We start from the raw sequence: 21,425 nt of genomic DNA, 5'->3' as shown, positions 1-21,425 counted from the left end.
CACAATCCAAAGGCCGGGGATCGTTACTGCTGCTGACAGCTACAAGTAGCTTATATTTAAGAAAAGACATTTTAATTGCTGGATCACGACTGGTTTGGTACTGTGCAATTTTATTTTATTTACTTATTTATTTATTTTTAACAGGAAAGAGCAAGGTGCGGAAGATATGATCTTCTGAGTCAACAGAACATTAAACTATCAGACCAGAGTGATTATATTATCAAGTTACCAAGCGACCCTGCTGGAAAGCACGCACAATGGGAGATTTTCTTTCGGCCTTTATTTTTAAAATTAAGTATGGAGCTCTTGACGGATAAATGACTAATTTGTGTATTGTTTTCTTTAACGTGCAGAATACAACGGTGTATTTTTCAAAATAAAATCTACTTACATTGGTCTCTCTAGCAGAGAATCTAGCACTGGCCAATGTATAATATCTGGCCAACATCAGTGATTTAAATGGAGTAGAGCGAGAAGCGATTCATGTTACACAGATCAAATCCTGATATCGTTGGGTTGGAACACACCGGTGGGGACAAGTTAAGACAGAGATGGAATCTGCTACAGAGTTTCCAACCACCTAGACATGGGATTAAGAGACCACAAAGGTGATTTATTCTTTAGGTAGCTGTAATGATTCTCTTTGTGTTATATAACCACACATTTGGTTTTTTGTCTTTATTAAAACCTATATGAGTAACTCTGTCAGCTGTGCCCGTTATCTGTAACCATCACCTTTGTTTAAAGCTTGCTGCTGCAGTTCCAGGAGACTAACAAGATGCTTCCCCTATGTAGTGGAATGCTAGCCGGAGTATAGTGTACCATACTGCCTATCCCTACATAGGACAATGCCTTCCATCAGATTGTGTACATACAAGGGCTCACGGACCTCTAAGACACACGATACACAGCTAGGAACAAATTTTGCATATGCAACACCTCTGGCTGCATTAAAAGTGACAGAGCAGTGACGTCAAAAGCAGAGACCACTGGTAGCACCCGCTGCTCAAAAATTCACAAAAGGTACATTCTACTATATAAAATTTCAGCAACAAAAAAAGAAAAGAAAAAGAGAAAGACAAATGGCACTACTATGGCACAGATTAAATAAAAAAAATACCACTACTAAAGCACTTAAGACATTTTGTAGAACATGAGCAAGACTAAATTATAATCCCACTATGTAAAGCAGTACAAAGCATGAGCAGAATGTGTATTGCTTTTTTTTTTTTTGCACAGATACTCATGTGCATTTAGAACTGCTCCCCTCTCATCCCCCGCCTCACCTGTATGGCTTGCAAGGCAAAGGTAAATCCTTAAATCATGGCTTGCTAGTGCAATCCAAATATACTAAATTGCTTCTATGGGCAAGATCCTCTAGGTCTAACACAAAACTGACATACTGTACAACAGGCATGTCAAACTCAAAATGCCAATTGGGCCAAATAATCAAAGCCTAAGATTGTGTGGGCTGCAAGAAGGAAAAAAATGTCATATGCAATACGATGCCCAACATTCAGTGCAAAGGGAGGAGGGCACTGGTGGTGTCAGATAAATATATTTTTCATGGGCCCTGACGGGGCCGCAAAACCGATGCATTTGGACCTGCATGCAGCCCACAAACTTGACACCCCTGCTATACAACCCATCACCTTCACTTCCATGTTGGATCTGTATAGCAAATGGAACTTATTTGCCCTAGACGCCTAGATTATAGGTCCTTCAATGGCTTACTCTAGCGGCACTAATGAACCATTAATATGTACCCATCACTTACACAACGTGTACCTGAGCTGCACCAATATGCAGCTCACCATTAGTGGCACATTTGTGAACGTTTTAGTATGGGACACACTAGTTGGGGGGGGTTTACTTTATGATTATTAAGCTTATTCTAAAAGTAAAAGAAAAAATAAATAAATCAGAGTAGAACAGTTATGTGCCAAGGTCGTTGTAGGAAGTAAATTGTTGCTGTACGGTGTAAGCACTGAAACCCGAAGGGCCAGCAGCCAACACTGCATTTAGGTGCACTAAATCAACCAAGGACAGTCCTGCATTGTCTAACTTGCCCTAGACAGAGAAAAGTCAAATGCTGACTGGATGCTGCGATTGACAGCCTGCAATTCTTGCTGCTAAACGATGGACTGTCACAATGTGAACAGGAATACGAGTTATCTGGCAATTTACTTCCTGAACTCCCTTGGGTTACCCAATTCACACATATGTGGCTTTACACACAGCAACATTTTATTTTTTCTTTAGCGCTGTTCTAATATTTGCTGTCAATGCAAAGATCACCGTCCAAAAAACGTACCGTAGCCTTGCCCAGATAGGCAATTAGGCCCATATCATTGGCTGACCAGGAAAGGAAGTGACCTGATGGGTAAGCCAGATACCTTACTAAATTGATCACGTATCTGGCCACTCAGCTATAATGCTAATTAGTCAATTCTGGAAATACAAGCAGTTGTATTTGTTGTCGGAAACGTGCAAGAAAAGTCCCTTTATACATGTTTTTATGTATTCAACAAAACTGAGCAACCCAAACAGGTTGTGGTGTAACAAACGAACACCGAGATTTGCGGACAATGTTCAAAATTACATAATGAACCGATTTCAAATAGCCAAACATTTATCCATTACACAGACCACAATTTTTCCCTTGGTAACTGCATATACAAACCCCTGTAGTCCATGTCTAGTCTGGATTTTCTATACGAAAAACTCATCCAATTGGATTTTAGTCGGACCTGAAGATCATTTTGGACCCATATAAACTGTATGCGACCAGCTTAACAATTGCATGCCAAAATAAATACGGCAAGACCCAACAATGGTAACAAGATTGCTCCAATAACAACACATTAAGGCAATTTCTAAATTACAATCCAAAGCTACAAACTAAAGGCACATAAGTATAAGAGGTACTGCAGTTGCTTTCCGTCTCCGACTTGCGGTGATTATAATGGTGTTTGTGAAGCTGCCCCAGTTCACTATTAATGCCAACACTCAATATCTTGATCATCATAACCTTTCTATTAAGACAAGATCTATGTAGTTTCATTTTGTAATTGAACTCCAGGGGGTAAATGTATGAAGCTCAGATTTCTGCAGAGGGAATTTAAAGCGGCGATGGCTTGTAAACTGCTTTAAAATCTCCCCTGCAAAGTCGCCAATTTCCGGCAACTTGCAGAAGTCTGAGCTTCATACATTTACCCCCAGATAGGAAGGGGAGGGGCTGAAATCAGCTATGGGTGTGACGACAAAGGGTAGGGGTCAAAGCTATGGCTCATCTGCTTGTAACTACAATACACATAATGCTCTAACAGTACAACTAAGAAAAATGTAGACAATTGAGTTTTATTTTATTTCCTTGAACAATTTTTCAAACCTCAGTTATGCTAGTTTTCCAATAAAATTATACACATAAATGGACACAAGTAAATTTTTACTTTTTGACCTTTGACATGGCTAGACTCTTGGGACAGAGGATAACTTCTGAAAAGCAAAACTTATACAGAGCCAGGGCATCAATATATTCTCACCACTGCCAGCGGATTTAACCATCTTGTTCAGTAAAGCAAAATCTCGTTTTCCCCTATTTTGCTCCTAGTAAAGCATGCCAATGCACTTAACCTCCTCACTTCGCAATTCCCATGTTTCATTTAATGTCCTGGACAAAATTTACCAGTTGTGTTTCACAGGGTGCAATAATATAGATCTATAACTTTCATATAATACCAGTCTACTAGACACTCAGACATAATTGCAAAGTTCATAAAGTCCATTCCAACACAAATGCTCTGCTTTAGGAACAGTTGTCACAGTAGCAATCCAGAGTGAGTCGACAGTATCTCGCCTCTGTCTTAATATGATAAGGCAGCAAAAGGTCCGGCTGAAGCATAGGGTGAATGAAACAAGGATACTTTTTTCGGACGCGTTTGTACGCGGACCACAATTTCGTCCAGGCCGATTGAATCCACGGTATCCAATGAGGATATAATTAACATACATATTAAAACTAAAAACAAATTTCCACATATATAAATAACAAATGCTTACTTGACTCATCTTGGATTATTTACATTAGAACATGTACGATATACAATGTATAAAACGCGTTTTACAATCATTCTAGATAACAGCTCCCTGAAAGGGAAGTTTCATTGTGTACTTCATTACTTAATTACCGGCTGCATGTTTGTGTTTACAGATCGGGAGAGGAGACGCATTTTACCATTTTATATAAAATAAATTATTGATTTTTGCTACAATTACATCAAAGAAACGTAACCAAGTCATGACATTAACTTTAACCCTAGTGTAATTCATCAAGGGTACGTTTAATGGAAGCTAATTTTTGCTTGAAGTCAGATAAATAATTACATTTTGTCACTTAAGTTTTAACTCACAAATGATTCATTTTTAATCCAAGACTCGTCAAGCAAGCATTTATATATGTGGAAATTGTTTATTGTTTCAATATGTATGTTAATTACATGTACATCCCCAATGAGCAGAACCTTTTGCTGCACAAACAGATGACCACAATCTCCGTCATATAAAACCAGCAAAAAGAGCAGAACATGAAAAAAAGGCACTGGTGAAAGCATTACAAGGAACTGGTGAGTTACTATGAACTTACTCTCTGGATTGCTATTGGGCCAATAGCAATTGAGAACACTAGTGTTGGAATGGTGCCTCACCTTATGAGCTTGGCAGTTAGACACCTTCGAGTGCCCAGTGGACTGGTATCACAGGAACATGATTCAAGATCTTTAATGGCTTTATATTGAGAGGTTTTTTCACTGTTTGAATATAAAATAACAAAAATTATGCAAAAATCTTTTTACAAAGGTCGGTCTGTTCCATGGGTTACATTAAGGCTATGTTAAATGTTTTGTTTTGGTTTTTTTTAAATAAAAGTAATGTAATACTTGACTTATTTTGGCAATGTTTTAATTTTCATGATGGATTATAGGTGTATGAGGAAGATAAAGATGTCTCTAAAACTTTTTCCCCCCCCGTTTCGTTCTGGACGATTCAATATTCAAAACCACTTTGTGAAATCTGCTTTCTGCTTCTATACCCAATACTATCAACTGATTTTGAAGCACCTGACCAAACTTTCTCTTCTACGTTTTCCTCTTATGTGGTCTTCCCCTCATCTTTATTTCCCCACTTTAATCCGACCTGAATGACGCAGGCAGTCGGCTCTTTGTATTTCACCATTCCATACCCGCTGTAACACACTACACGTCCCTACACTGGCTCCCGACAACCTCCAGAATCCAATATAGGTTTCTAGCCTTCAAATCACTCAACAACTCCCTGTCTGACCTTGCCAGGAGATACTCTCCCACATGCTTTCTTAAGCTGGGTACATACTACAGGTTTTTCACCAGATTATTGTACCAATCACACGATTACAGACTGTTAGGTCTGATATGGCATTAGTGTGAACACTTCCACAATCATGTTTTATTGTACCAAAGTGCATCATATCATTTGTTTTTATTTTATAAACTGACTAACAATCACTATAAACGATGTCGGGCAAATTCTGCAGTGTGTATTTACTCACGACCAGTAGTGTAGGCAGATCTCCATAGAGTTTACAGTGTCACAATCTTTTCAGCAGATGGTTATGAAAGATGAAGAGCACAGATGTGAAGGTAAATAAATGGTGATGATGATGATCGTTAAAATCATGTAAGTGTATATGGATGAATCAGGATGCTGATCAGGACTTTAAGTCGTTGGTAAAATCGTTAGTTATTGCTTTGGGAGAAATTTCTAGTGTGTACCCAGCTGTAGATCTACCTCTGTCCCATACCTCACCTCCTCTGATTAACATCTGTCAAGACCACCTCAAAGACTTCTTCCAAGCTGCCCCCCTTATGTAGAATTCCCTACCCTAACCTTCAATCTTTCAACTGCTCTCTCAAAACTCACCTCTACACTATAACCAATACCACACCCACGTGAGCAACCATTCTAGACCTCCAGCTTATACTGTTTTCACATTACCCTCTACATCTAGAGTGTAAGCCCTCAAGAACAGGGCACTCTCTACCCTCTGAGCCATGTCTGCACCATCTCTGTGAACATATGTCATTGCTCTGCTGCTATGCATGATTTATTTGTCGTATGATTTGTTGTCCAAACTACCTGGCTCCACAGAGCTTTGTACATGCATACCTGGGCACAGTGATATCATTAATGCATATGAAGTGGTCTTTGACGACTTGCAGTACCCTGGCATACCATAACGATGAGAAAGACTATACATGATGGGAGCAGCCAGTGTCTGCATCACTCCTCTGTACACGAGTGACAGATCACACAGCACATCATCTCCTGGAGGAGGGCATGCGGTGTAGTCTCTACCTCTTCTCCTGCAGCTCCGGACTGAGTGATGAGGTAAGTGGGAGCACTTTGGGACAAATGGGGGTGTGACGGCAGATGGTGTCATTTTGGAGTAAACTGGAGTGACTCGAGTATCCTGTGGTGGGCATTGTAAGCAGGAGGTTTTTGTGGCATGTGGTTGCATTTTGAGATGTGAATAATGTGGAGGTCATTTTAAGCCTTTTTATTTTTAATGATTAAAGAGTTATGTGCAACCCTTTGGAAGGTTGGAGAGCCTCACATACCAAGTGTACTAAGTTGCCCATCAATGCTTTAGAAGCCCACAGCGTATCTGTGGATAGCAGCTTTGCCAAAAACATTGGTGCGAGTTCACTCAATGCACCAGCATGCTGCTGAATTACCAATTACAAATAGATGGCCACCAATGACACGGCCCTCTGGCGGGTATGGACTTACACACATCACACTGTAAAGTCTAGGTTAGGGTCATCCGCATTCTGCAAGAAAATCTATTTTTGGTTTAAAGAGTGTACTGCAAGTGAAGTGCATCATACATCCATGTGGCAGATTGCAGTGTGGATTCCTGATGCACTTTACTTGTATAATGAGTCTTATTAGTTGGGTCAGTAACCCAGAATGTGTAAACTTCTGAAAATGATCATTCTAGAATTGCTTCTGTATGTATTTTTAAGTCTATAATAAAGATTATTTTTTTTTATAAATATAAAACATTTTTATTACAATACTGTCCTGCTGTATGTTGAGTTTTGAAAATCATGCCAGTTTACCAATGCGTTAAATTACCAATATGATATAATATTCCCCTTTGAATATAAATACCTCTTATACATATGTTATGGGAAGTAATATTAGTACACATAAAACATGCAGCAGGACCACTAGACAAAACTGTGGGCATGCTTTCTGCCTTTCAAATGGCCAAAGAGACTGTAATATTTATATATTTGCAGTCATAATTGTGAGTGAATGAAAAGTATCCTCTATTGAGTCCCAACTTATACAGGTGCAGGTTGCAATGGGAACTTGGGATTTAAAGAATTTACTATAAAAACAGTGGTGGGCAACAAGCATGCCCTCTTTAACAGCGTAATTCTCCCTCTTGATGTCTCTTTCAATTATGATGGCATAAAGTAAGCCCAAAGCACACATTATATAGCAAGTAATGTATATAGCAGGTTAGTCTGTGACTGAACAGTAATATCTTTTTACCAGTGTGACTTCTCAGTCATAGATTAACCTACTACTCTTTGCGCTGGGTAAACAATTTATACTGTTCCTCTGCTCTCAATGTTATCGGAGTTTCTCTGTACCATTAATGTGCTGCAAAGACCCTTAAATTATATTGCTCACCATGAATACAAAGCTACAAACACCACAAAGCAACATGATCCACGCTAACAAACAAGAGTTAAACACGTTTTAGAATTTAGACACCAGATAGAAACTTTTTGGAGCTAATGGAAAAGTTTACACACAGAATTTTTTTTAAAAAGCAGAAAGAAAGTCAGACATGGGTATGTATATGTGCTAAAAGAAATGGCACAATTGGAAACTATAGCATTTGCACACTAACCATAAGAGTATATTTTAACATCACTGTACTTACAAAAAAAAAAGTAAATATATTATATATACCAGCATCTGTGTGGGCTACATCTTATACAGTAACCTCTAACTATAGCATGAGAATAATATAATAAGCAGGGACCACATCCACAGAGAGCCAAGTCAGAGATAGATTATGCTCTATCACAAATAGGAGATCCTGGGATCAGAAGAGATCTCAGGAGATCTGAGGAATAAAGTGCACTTTATAAAGCACACAGGAAAAATAGGACCCTGCGAGCTGCTTAAACACTGAGCTCCAGCCCACGTCCACACTCACCCAGGAAGGGATAGAGCAGTACCCCCCTAGACACGGGGCAGTGTGGGCACCTGCCCACTACACACCGTGCCCACCACCCTCCTATGCCAGTCACAGACACAGCCCGGGACAGCCCGTCTCCCCCACCCAGCCCGCTCCCCTCCGTCGGTCCCCGCTCACCATTAAAACTTTGGCAGCGCTCTCCAGCTGGGCGATCACTTCACTCGCACCCAGCGCCGCCATCATGGGCTCTGTTCAATGACGCGCCACGCAGTGCAGTGTGGGATAAAGCGGGGAGCAGAGCCAATGGCGGCCCTGGGGGAGGGAGTGTGAGAGGAGGGTCTCCATAGTCAGACTGAGGGCATGAGGAGTTAGGGAGAAGAAGTTTGGTGAGGAGGAGTAGGTGGTGCTGGTGCTGGTTGGAAGTACAGGACGAGGAGATGGCTGAGGGGAAGGGGGCACTGGTGATGAGATGGCTGAGGGGAAGGGGGCACTGGTGATGAGATGGCTGAGGGGAAGGGGGCACTGGTGGTGAGATGGCTGAGGGGAAGGGGGCACTGGTGGTGAGATGGCTGAGGGGAAGGGGGCACTGGTGATGAGATGGCTGAGGGGAAGGGGGCACTGGTGATGAGATGGCTGAGGGGAAGGGGACACTGGTGATGAGATGACTGAGGGGAAGGGGGCACTGGTGGTGAGATGGCTGAGGGGAAGGGGGCACTGGTGATGAGATGGCTGAGGGGAAGGGGGCACTGGTGATGAGATGGCTGAGGGGAAGGGGGCACTGGTGGTGAGATGGCTGAGGGGAAGGGGGCACTGGTGGTCAAATGGCTGAGGGGAAGGGGGCACTGGTGGTGAGATGGCTGAGGGGAAGGGGGCACTGGTGGTGAGATGGCTGAGGGGAAGGGGCACTGGTGATGAGATGGCTGAGGGGAAGGGGGCACTGGTTGTGAGATGGCTGAGGGGAAGGGGGCACTGGTGATTAAATGGGGGCTGGGACATGTCAGGGCACAAGACAGAGACTTCCTATAACTATTAATAATGACACACTTTGTTTTTGGAGAATGCTCATGGGTAAACATACTGGTTGGGATTTTAGAATTATTTATATTGTTGCTGGTGAGTAGTAACTGGGGAATCAATTTTGCTGATTCTGGAATTTCAGCGACCGCTGACAGCAAATTTTAGTCAAAATTTGTCAAAAATTTGCAGAGAAAAAGAACACCTGGGGGTAAATGTATGAACCTCCGGATTCTTCAACTCCGGCGAGTTCAGCGTCTTCAGCGCTTAAATTTAAAGCGGCGCTGCATTGTAAAGGGAAACTTCCCTTTACAATGCAGCGCCGCTTTAAATTTAAGCGCTGAAGACGCTGAACTCGCCGGAGTTGAAGAATCCGGAGGTTCATACATTTACCCCCTTGAGGGTGAATAACAGGAGGTTAAAATGATTAGTGAAAACAAAGTGTCATGTAGGATAGATACTTAATGTACATATTAATAACATTTAAAGCAGAGTGGGATCTTTGTATGTGTATTATGCTTTTATATTGGAATTGACAACTTGTGTTATCCCATAAAAAAATCGCAAACGTGAATTTAGCATGTTAGGTAAAATGTTAAGTAAAGTTGTATACATATATTTATTCTCATGCTGGACAAAAGGATGGAGTCCACAAAATGTTAAATAATTGACTATGGGGGAATTCAATTCTGAGCAAACATCCGGCAAAGCCTCACATCTCCGGATATTCCAGTATATAAAACATACAAGATTTTTTCCTTGCACCTAGGTGTGAGTAAAAATCAGCGATGTTTCAGTCCCCTAACATACCACGGGGCTCTGACAACTTTGCACTGATTTGAATTTCTCCCTAAGACTTCATATTTAATTTTAATGTTCTTGTGATTTAATGTGATAATGCATTTTTTTCTAATTTGTTTTGACACTTGCCTATTGTTAATAGTTATCACTTTGTGTTGTTCTTGTGCTTATTTTTCTCTTCTAGTTCAAGTGCCGTTTTTACTTTTTTAACTTAATCTAAACATTGTGCTTCACTTACCAGTAGTGTAAAGTACATATATGCATACTTTATTTATAGACATATATAGTTTTTAGTTAATTGGGAGGTAAGGTTTATAAAATTGTGTTCTATTATGAAAAAAAAATGACCATGATGTATAGCTGTTTTTTATTTAAAGGGATATAACCCTATTTTATTTTTGTATTTGTTTAATTTAAGTATTAATGGATGGATGTTATAAGACTTTACCTAGTTTCTGTGATAGTTTTATTAAGTCTGCTTCTAAAACTCATCATTCAGTAGAGGTGCCATTGTTTCTGTTCATGTTCCACTAATTTCTTTATGTCCTCACAGAGGTACCCTGTAAATCTCACTGAGGTGTGATCATCCTTTCAAACTGCAGTAATGTTGGCGCATGACCTAACTATTTGGCATAGGTGTAATGTACTTGGAGATGTGGGCTTGAAGCCTTAGCAAACCAACAATACTAGAACCTGAAAATTATGTTTATGCCATTTATAACCTCTTTAATATATGCTATTTATACGTTGGAACTTTACTGTATGCCAGGCCTGGCCAACATGTGGCTCTCCAGTTGTGAAACTAGAAGTCCTAGCATACCCTGCCATATATTGTCAGTCTATCTACTGGCAGAGCATTCTGGGACTTATGGTTTCACAACACCTGGAGATCCACAGGTTGGTCATGCCTGCTGTATGCAATAAGTGGGTGCTCCCTCAGTATCAATTTGAAGTTTTCAAAAGCTCCAAAAAATAACTTCTATCAAGGAGAGGAGGAGGAAAAACAGGTATGTCTGCTCAGGGTGCTCTAATTATCATCCAAGAAAGACCATTTACAAAAGTCCAAAGATTGTCTTATTTATTTTCAGGTAAGTCGGCTAAAGAAAATTAAATTACAGAAAATTATAATTTAACCTATTAATTGATTTATCTTAAAATCATTTTAAAAGAAGGAAAATATTAAAAAAAACTTAAAAACCAGATTGACACATAGAATAAACAAGGCTATATTATATATAGAGGTGTTTGTGTGTTTGCATTAGGCTAGCGTATTTAAGAAGAAAAACAGAAATGTTGAATGGAGTGGTCTGAAATTGGTAGTAGGCTGGTGTAGTGGGTTAACATCAAGTCACCAGCCTTGAGTTGGGGTCAAACAGGAACTTTATTGTGAGATCCATAACACAGCAACACACGTAAACAGCAAAACCAGTTATGTAAAGTATATTGGCTCCTTCAGTGAGGAGGTGTAAGACTTCCACCAATTGTGCAATTGTCTCTGGCAGGCGTACTGATGTATTATTGTGTTACTGAAACCTGAGTGCACTATGCCCTTTGCCACCTTACTCTCAAATTGCACCAGTACCTAGTGAACCTGGAGTGGAATTGGTGGAGAGCATCTTTGAAAACAAACAGTTCTTCTGTGGGCAAATGGTTTCACTATACCCTTGGCATCCACATGATGAACAAACTGGAACCAGAGGCTCGGGATCATACAACGGAAAGAAAGTGCTGGGTTCTGGTAACTGCATGGCAAGACTCTTCAACGGTGATCCAAACCTCGGCTGAAAGGAACACATGTAGAGCAAATTGTTGGCTTCTGCTGGTAGGGTAGGTGAGTACTGCGTACCGTCCACCACCAAAGCATATTCGACTAACTGAACAGCCGATGTCAAGTTCTTCGTCCTATGAACGCACATCCTCATCAAGCCTAGTTTTGGGCTTAATTGCTCCAAGTTCACAGTCTCTAACAGCTGGCTGGATTAATGTTTATCCAGACGAAGCCACGTGACTGCAAAGTCTGCCAATGTCTGCTCCAAGGCCTTTGGCCGGATCATATCGCTCTGTCCAGAACCGCTGTTGGTAGGGCAAACCAGTCAAAGATGGCTGCTTTCACTTATCCATAATCACTGGCATCATCAGCAGAGAGCGCCGCTTAAGCCGCATAATCCTCCCTGTTAGCAGATGGGCAACTCGAATAGCTCAACAGACTCGGCCAAGCCTGAGTGGTGGCCACTCGCTCAAAGGTGATCAGAAAAGCATAGACATTATTGCTAGCCCTAATTGACCTGACCTTTTCCTGTAGAGCAGCCTTGTCCTCCTGGAAAAACAATTGTTTGTTTTGCCATCGGCTGCATTTGGGCTTGCTGCCTCTTGCAGCTCTTTAAGATGTGCTAAGAACTGAATTATGAGCTCTCAGGAATACTAGGTGATGTAGTAAAACAATGTAGTTTATTGCAGTTCAGTGCATATAATGTTTGAATGCAAGTACATTGGATATTGCAGTAATCAAGAAAAGCCAGGTGATGACACAGCCAAAAGACATTTCATTATTGTAACACAATCTGTGGTAATACAGGTATGTAGCAGTCTTTGCAGCAATGAAGAAATATCCACAGTTTTTATGGAATGTACACTGTCTCTGTATCAATGCTGTCATATAGTCTTAACAGCGAATGCCCAGCAGAGTAACATTGTGCACAATAATTACCGCAGTCCATGCCTGAGAACTATATGAATAGTTTTCAGGTGTAAAGCCAGATATCAGGAAAAAGCATACTGTATGTTGCAAATCCAGGCATCGAACCAGGAGACAATAGTTTGCACAGTCAGGAATCGGGAGACTGCTGAATGCAGAGCCAGGAACTGCTTGATGTAAGGTCAGAAAAACACAGGATACAGATATAGGAGCCATGATGCTAGCAAGTATAGCTATTAATGGTAATGAGTGCAGAGCAGGTGAGAGTTTATAAAGTGAAGCCTTCCAATCAGTCATCAGAGTGAGTTGCACCTGAACTCTATAGCAGATCTGAGTAGCAAGCAGAATGCAAAGCAGATGGGAACATAACAGCCACATCACTGGCTCTCAAGTCTTCAAGACAGGATTCGACTTGATCCCACTTCTAACACCAATTTGTAGTTGGTTAACATCAAGTTTCCAGCTAAAGTTTTGAGTCGGGGTCAAAAGGGAGCTTCAAAAAATAGTAGCTCCTTTAACTGAATTTGAGCACTTAAATAGGGCCAAAATTCTCTCCTGTGAGGATGAATGGGATTTCCTCTTGACGCTTTTCCTAAGATGTGGTAGTTTCTCACCCTGCCACAGCCTGACCTTAAAGTGACATTTTTAACACTATGTTCACTTTCTCTCACACCTACAAACCAGAAAAACATTTCACAGAGTAAGTCCTACCTTTTATTTTTCTGTGCATTCTCCTGTAACTTTATGTTCTAAATATGTATTATATGTATGTATCGTGCTGTGTATTGTGTCTGTCTTAATAGGGCAAGTGCCTTATAAACAGCGTATGTAGACCCGCATGTAACCTGCCACTCTAGCTCTTTTGTCCATCTTTACCAGTCACTACATTGGATCCCAGTGGCCTACAGAATTAAATTTAAACACCTGACCAACCAATCCCCCCCTCTACATCTCTAACCTCCTCTTTACCCACCCTCCTTGCTACCTCTTCCACTCTGACCACCACTTCACTACCACACTGATTACCTCTTCCCACTTCCTCAACTTTGCCCGGGCTGCTCCCACCTGTGAAATGATCTCCCATTCCATATCAAGTTAGCCTCAACTCTCCAAGGCTTCAAACGTGCTCTTGAAACTCATTACTTTAAACAAGCCTATCGGTCCTCATTCTAACTCCTTTACTTCAGCTATCACCTCCACTCCCCCACTCAGTATCTATTTGTGTCTTCCCCTCCCCTTTAGGATGTAAACTCTTACGATCGGGGCCCTCCTTCCTCGTGCTCTCCTCCTATTCCATCACCCTCTGTACCTCTAGGTCTGTTTGCCTAGCCCTGTTTTCTTGAGCCTAGGACATTATCTTACAAATATGCTTGCCACTGCCTGATCTTGAGCCGCCATGCTACTCGTGAATGCTCACACTGTTTCTATGTCCCGGCTGTTGCCTTGCAGGTATGACACTTTACTGTTGGGCTCACTCCAAACTGAGCACTCTGGTTGGCCCTCATTAGTTTAAATGACAGGGAGGTCTTGGCCTCCCTGCTGGTTATAGCATTTATGCCCTGCATTATTTATTAAGCTTGCTGTGTTTTTGAAACCTGATATTCTGATTGATTACCTGTTGCCCCAACCTGCTTGTTCCTGGACATTCCTGCTGGTCTTGGCTTTGTTTTTGGACCTTCCACACTCACTGCCGCCCTGCCCTTCTGGTTTGACCTTGGTGTTCCTGTTTGCTGCCTGTCCTCGACCATTTACATCGGTACTGGTTATCCTCTGTATACAGACTGGTGTATTATTCTCCCAGTCTTTATACCTCATCACTTCCTGGTGTCTGAGATAAACTTTTACTGCTTTGAGTTTAAATCCTGGGGGCATCTGAGTACCTGTGAGAATATTGCTCTCTACGGGAAAGACGGCTTGTGTTCTAAAAGTTTATACAGGTTTCCAGTGGGAGCCATAACAGTGTTCTCTATAAGTTAATGTATATTAAATGTCAGCCGTTTCTCGTTTATTCATTTGAGTATATTTATGAGGTTTTAAGAGATAGGCGTAAGTTCTGTGCCATACAACAGTCTTAAGTAATATGCTAGGTCAGTTTACAAAGCTTGTTCAGACTGAAGTCTTGTATTTTAAGGAGTAATGATATATAAACTTTTTACCTAAATCTTATATTTACTACCTCTTTGAATTCTAGTCAGTTGAACCATGCTGCTATAAATTCAGCATTATGGTCTAGTGAAGTAACATGATATTTTCCATTACCATACAAAAGTCTATTCTGCTTCTGCTATTCTAACCTTTCTTATATAGACAGTAGTGAGGAAGATTTCCATCTTGCCAGAATAATAGCTTTAGCTGCATTATTTAAGTGTTTAAAGATGGACTCTTATTTATCTAGACATTGAGGTGTTGGTAATGTACAAGATACAAAGTCCAAGGACTTGCTTCCTAATAAACTTTGTCACAAAGAGCCGTAACACTGCCTCAAGCTGCTCCCTCTTGTGGGCACTCATCCCAGCCCACTTCCTCTACACCACCTTTACATCTGGCATCCGCAAGGAGGTCAGGGAGTGGGTCACTCCCTGGTTCCTGAGTTGGTAAGCAGCAAACTGCAGCTACTGACTCCACATGCTCGTGATATGCCTTCAACATATTTACATGGTAGGTCTGCTGCCGCCTACAGTCGCTATTAAATGACACCACATAGTTGATGTCACTTAGCCGATTTGAGACTGTCTATGGTCCAGCCCAAGCAGCCTGGAGCTTGTTCTAACACATGGGCATCAGAACAAGCACCATCTGCCCTACCTCAAATACCCCTGATCATACCAAGTCTTCTGCTTAGTCTGTGCTTCTGCTAGGTTAGCTTGCGCGAACCCCATTAGATTCTCTAACCGATCTCTGAGCTTTAACACATACTCTACAACAGAGACATCCTGGGTGGGTAGCTTCCCTTCCCCAAACTCCCAGAATAGGTTAAGAGGTCTACGGACTCTGCGGCTATATAGTAGTTCAAAGTGTGAGAAACTGGTAGACTCCTGCTCGGTAGACACCCCCCGATAAGCACACAGGAGGTTTGCTTACAAATGCCTGTGGCATGTGCTTCAGCGTGCCATTGAACCGCTCACACAGTCCGTTAGTCTGGGAATGGTAGGGGGGCAGTATGGAGTTGCCGCACTCCGCGTTTTGGCCAGAGACACTGGACCAAATGACTCATGAACTGTGTCCCTTGATCAGTTAGGATCTCACTAGGAACCCTACTTTGCTAAATATTCCTAGCAGCGTGTCCGCTACCTTTTCCGCAGTGATGTAGGACAAAGATACAGCCTCAGGATACATTGTGGCGAAATCCACACATTGAGGATGTATCTCTTCCCCGACTTACTGGGCACAGGCAGGGGTCCACAGCCACTTGCTGAAAAGATTCCTCAATTGTTGGCAAGGACCTGAGGCGAGCACAAGCACTGGGCGCCCAAACCGCTGACATACATCACAGGAATTGCAGTATGCCCGGATGTCATCTGACATTCCCGGCCAGAAAAATTTCAGTGTTCGGTCTCTTCCCTAGTGTCCAGCCATAAGGATTTTGTGGACATCAGTTGTGTGTGAAAGCTCTGTGGTACCACCAGTTGAACTTGTTCCCGGACTGTTCTATCCCCATTAACCTTCCTAGCTACACGGTACAGCAACCCTTCACGCCAGGTCATACTCCCCACCTCCATCCCCGGAAGGCCACTGCCAGATTGGCGCCTCATGAACTTTTCCCTGCGGCCCTCACTAACGTCTAAGTCGGAACACTGCAGTGGGGTCTATGTTGGGGTAACTAGGATCAGTCAAAGTGGGGTCAGTCAAAAAGAGGTCAATGTGATCAGCTATACTTATTGCTACAGCTAGCATACTGCTAGGGGCAGGAGCATCACCGGGCACCACCACAAGATGAGATTGGCCAGAGGCAACCTCTGCATTGCTAGGGGACGTAGTCTTTTCAGAGGCAAAGAGTTGGCTGGCTCCTGAAGAAATAGCAGCTTAAGACTTTTCCTCTGGGCTGGCTGATGCTGTGTTTGCCGATGATGGCTGTTGTCTACCAGCTGTGGTCTGTTTCTCTGGGCTGGGTTGTGCTGGTGTAGATCCTGAAAAGTGTAGTCTGGCAGCTTGGCTCCAGATAAGAGTTGAGAAATGCAGTCGGAATTCCACTCCCAACATCGTTGCCCAAGATCACATCAGTTGGGAGGCCAAACATAACGACAACATCTCCCAACTCCTGGTCATCTCCCCAGTCCAGATACATCTGGGTTACTGTTAGAGCCCACAACCACAAAGTTGAGCTTTTAGAACAGATAGAGTAGAGATCTTCACCTTTAGCAGCCGCCATTCCTGTAGAGCTTTATATGCGCACAGGTACTCGGATGCCCCCAGGTCTTAGGCTCAGAGTAGTAAAAGCTCATCAAATATGGCCGTAGCGCAGATGGAACTGGGGGCGCTAGCCCAGACCTGAGCTGGTAGTCAGTAGCAGGCGGAGGTCAGGGGTCCGAAGCAAACATGTAAATCGATATCCAAGCAGAGGTCAGGATCACAAGCGAAACAGCGAAGTCCAGAATACAAGCCAACAGGTCAGGGCAAGCAGGCAAGGGTCACAACAGTAGATCAGTCAAACAGGAATCCAACAGCCGGTCAGCACAGGACAGGAAACGCTATAACCGGCAGGGAGGCTAAGCCCCCCCCTGCCTTTAATACAGAAGCGAGCCAATCAGAACCTTGCCCAGTAAATACCCCAGGGGCTGCTTAATACATTTATTGCCTTCTTAATTACCCCACAGGCTTTACTAAATACCGCGCACGCGTCCCCTTGCCCTGTATTGCTGCGACGTGGCGCTCACCATCTCGGCGGTTGTGCCGGAAACCGGAAGTGATGTCCCGGTCTTCAAGGAGACGACTGGAACGCAAGGCACAGAGGAGAGCGAGCCACAGCTCACAACAGTTACATGCAGTTCCTTCTCCAGTCCATCTGTCACAGTAACTTTGGCAGTGCAACCCTGCAACAGGATGAGATAGGGGCTCATTAGAGTTATTGAGGCCCTTGAGTCTCTATGTCCTCCATGCAGAGGTACCATTTGGACAGGCTGCAGGTTTTCCACATGTTTTTGGGGGTCTTTTGGACAAACCAGTGACTCTCTCTGCTGAGTCACCTTCAGACATCCCACACTCCGTTGGGCTGGCAGGGGTCGAAACAGTGACTACAGGCTCACTGTCTCGACTCAGACCGCTGATCACAAATGGGCATCCCCGCTGTCATCTGTTCATCACGGGCAGCATTTCCCCGGATGGACGCCGCTGCTCCCCTGTGCATCTTCCCTATCCAGGTGGACCAATCAGCTGGCCTGCCTCTCTATAAAAGGCACCGCCTGCAGGTAAATGGTGTCAGATCTTCAGATCTCTCCTGCTGACCAGTGGTTCCCAGGGTTTGACTCCTGTTTCTCACTGCAAGCCTGCAGTATCCCTGTGCTGTATTATTCCTCTGGTCTTCATCATTGTTTTCTGACAGTCTGCAGGAAGGACTCGCTTTCAGTCTGCACCTGACGCTCTGGTGCTTTACTCCACTAACAGACAGTTACAGAACATCTCATCCCTCGATCATCCTGATTCTAGCGGCTTCTCAGCTCCACAGGACTTCTACGGCACCCATCGTTGAAAAATATCTCATCCCTCGTCATCCTGATTCTAGGAGCTTTCCAGCTCCACAGGACTTCTATGGCAACCACCGTTGCAGAACATCTCATTCCTCGGTCACCCTGATTCTGGGGGCTTCCCATCATCATCATCATTTATTTATATAGCGCCAACATATTCCGTAGCACTTTACAATTGGGGACAAACATAGTAAACTAATAAAGAAACTGGGTAAAACAGACAAAGAGGTGAGAAGGCCCTGCTCGAAAGCTTGCAAGCTCCACAAGACTTCTACGGCAATGATTGTTGCAGAATATCTCACTTCTCTGTCATCCAGATGCTAAAGGCTCCCATGCTGTTCCGCACCTCCCTTGTACCTTTTGTCCCTGTATACTAGGTTCTCTCTCCGGGTTCGCTCGTCATCTTCTGCGAGGATCGTGACCTGCAGTTAGGGAGCCGCCAAGCCCATACTCCATTGTGGGAGTCTCTGGTGAAAACCTTCTCCGTTAGATTCCGCGCCTCTAGGAGGGTAGCACCAATTCGAGCAACCTTTTGGGACGTTCCCAGTGCCTTCAAGTGTGACAGTAAATTCTGACGAATATGGGTCCTGATGGAGAACCTACCTAGATAGGTTCCAACATCTTTGTCACGGTCCGGAGACTGGATAGGAGCCCAGTGGCAGGGAGGAAGGTTGGCTAACAGGAGATGAGATGGAAGAAAGATCAAACAAGCCGGGTTCTGTACACAGAGAGACGTAGAGGTCCAAAGGTTGAGGCAGAAGCGTAGTGGAGGGCAAGCTGAGGTCGGTACATGTGTAGTATATGCAGGTAGACAGGAGCAGGAGCTAGATCACAGGCACAGAGCACAATAATCAGGCACTGGAGACAGGAACTGGCCAGGCTTTTATAGGAAGTCAAGGGGTGGAGCTAAGGCATTCTGGAAGATCAGGAGATCACTAGAACTGATCTAGAACACTGAATAAAGACAAGGAACTGTCCAGCAGCCAGAATAGCTCAGCAGAGCAGCAGTCCACGGAGGCAGAAGCCCTGGCTTCGAATCCTGACAGTACTCCCCTCCTTCCAGTACATCCTCTGGACGTCTCAGGAGCTGGCTTGCCAGGATGTCTCTGGTGAAACAGTCCAGTCAATCTAGAGGCATGGACATTTTCTGCAGGCTCCCATGAATTTTCTTCTGGACCATATCCCCTCCATTTTACCAAATATTGTAATTTATTTCTGTGCATTCTGAAGTCCAGGATCTCTTCAACAATAAATTCTTCTTCTCCTTCCACCATGACTGGTGGTGGTGGGGCTGAATTCCGGCCTGGGAATGGGTTGTCTTGAAAGGGTTTGAGCAGGGAAGTATGGAATACCGGATGTATTTTCATAGAGGTAGGAATATCTAAGCGGAGGGCAACTTGACCAATTTGGGATAGAATTTTGAATGGCCCAATAAACTTTTGACCCAATTTTGGTGAGGGTATCCGCTGTTTAAGGTTTTTAGTGGATAGCCAGATCTTGTCTCCAACATGAAAATTGGGTACAGCTCTACGGTGTCTGTTGGCAGTTTGTCTGTAATGTTCCTGGGCTTCTCTAAAATTTTCAATAAGCCTTTTTTGAACTTCTTGTAATGTTCTGATTCTATCAGTCACCGTTGGAATTGATGTGGAAACCGGGAGATTTGGAATAAACGTTGGATGGAGTCCAAAGTTGGCAAAGAAAGGTGTCTGGGAAATTGAACTGTGTTCAGAGTTATTGTAAGAAAATTCAGCAGTGGGTAGAAAATTCATCCAATCATCTTGAAGGTAACTAATAAAACATCTCAAATATTGTTCAAGTGTCTGATTAGTCCTTTCAGTCTGTCCATTAGACTGTGGGTGGAAAGCTGAGGACAGATTAATTTTTATTCCCAAAGCGGTGCAGAGCTTAGAAGTGAACTGAACACCACGATCAGAGACTATGTCATCAGGGATGCCATGAAGCCTAAATATTTCCTGAATTAGAAGCTCTGCAGTCTGTTCAGCAGTGGGGACTCCTCTAGCAGGAATAAAATGAGCCATCTTAGTTAGACGTCCACTACCACCAGAATTGTTGTCATCCCTTTCGAAGGAGGTAGAGCAACTATGAAATCTATCGAGATAAAGCTCTAGGGACAAGATGGAATGGGAAGAGGTTATAGCAAACCTAGTGGTGAGGAGCGAGGAGTCTTGTTTCGGGCGCATGTCAGACACGATAAAACATATTTTTTAACATCGCTTTTACACTTTGGCCACCAGAAGGAACATGTCAACAATTCTTGAGTCCTGTATACTCCCAAATGTCCAGCGGGTTTGGAATCATGGACTAATTTCAGTACTTCAATTCGTACTGACTCGGGTACATAAAGGCGATGAAGCTGAGTCCAGTAGCCATTATTAAAAGTTAAATTAACATCCGAAGTAGGACTTCTGAGGAAAGGATCAGTGTTATAACCTTTCTTCAAAAGAGAGAGTAAATCCGTAGGAACAGTTGCCCCTAAGAAGTTGTGCTTAGGTAGAATAGTCTTTCCAGAATCTTCTTCTAGATGCGGCTCGGAGAACATTCTTGAGAGTGCATCTGCTTTGCCGTTTCTGGATCCGGGTTGGTAAGAAATTATGGGGCATATTCAATTCCGATCCCGATCCGCGGTAACGCGCGTTACCGCAGAAAATGCGCACTACTGACGGTAATACCGCAATAATGCGGATTTTCGGACGCAGCCCTATGGGCTGCAAATGAAAATCCACGTTATTAAAACTTAAACAAAGGCTTCATTTGCCATTCTACTTCTCCTGCTATTGCCGCCTTATTCTTCGTTGAAAAGAAAGATTCTACCTTACGCCCCTGTATCGATTATAGGGAACTCAATAAGATTACAGTCAAGAATCGTTATCGACTCCCCTTAATTCCTGAATTGTTGTAGAGGCTACAGAAGGCAAAGATTTTTACAAAGCTTGATTTGCATGGGGCATACAAT

At 43.1% G+C, this 21,425-nt stretch overlaps 2 protein-coding genes and 1 long non-coding RNA gene across 4 annotated transcripts in view; 1 reads left to right on the top strand and 2 right to left on the bottom strand.

The window, feature by feature from the left end:
• The window catches only part of LOC142140880 (uncharacterized), a 43,632-nt gene extending 43,335 nt beyond the window's left edge, over nucleotides 1-297 (top strand). The window contains exon 3 of the long non-coding RNA XR_012688579.1: nucleotides 145-297. This is a non-coding gene — a long non-coding RNA (uncharacterized LOC142140880). The remainder of the gene's footprint in view (nucleotides 1-144) is intronic.
• The window catches only part of XPO4 (exportin 4), an 83,513-nt gene extending 74,990 nt beyond the window's left edge, over nucleotides 1-8,523 (bottom strand). Inside the window, exon 1 of one of the 2 annotated variants that reach the window (XM_075198847.1) lies at nucleotides 8,435-8,523. In XM_075198847.1, coding sequence (XP_075054948.1) covers nucleotides 8,435-8,500 — 66 coding nt within the window. In that variant the 5' untranslated portion in view covers nucleotides 8,501-8,523. Of the gene's footprint in view, nucleotides 1-4,706; nucleotides 4,728-8,434 lie in introns of those variants that run through there. The other variant, XM_075198848.1, reaches the window with a different exon arrangement.
• The window catches only part of LATS2 (large tumor suppressor kinase 2), a 276,737-nt gene that overhangs the window by 181,458 nt on the left and 73,854 nt on the right, over nucleotides 1-21,425 (bottom strand). The gene's annotated exons all lie outside the window — the stretch shown is intronic.

Source organism: Mixophyes fleayi, chromosome 2 (genome assembly GCF_038048845.1).
Source record: "Mixophyes fleayi isolate aMixFle1 chromosome 2, aMixFle1.hap1, whole genome shotgun sequence".
NCBI lineage: Eukaryota > Metazoa > Chordata > Amphibia > Anura > Limnodynastidae > Mixophyes > Mixophyes fleayi.
Note: the sequence above shows the minus strand (reverse complement) of the source record. Positions and strands in the feature narration are given on the sequence as shown.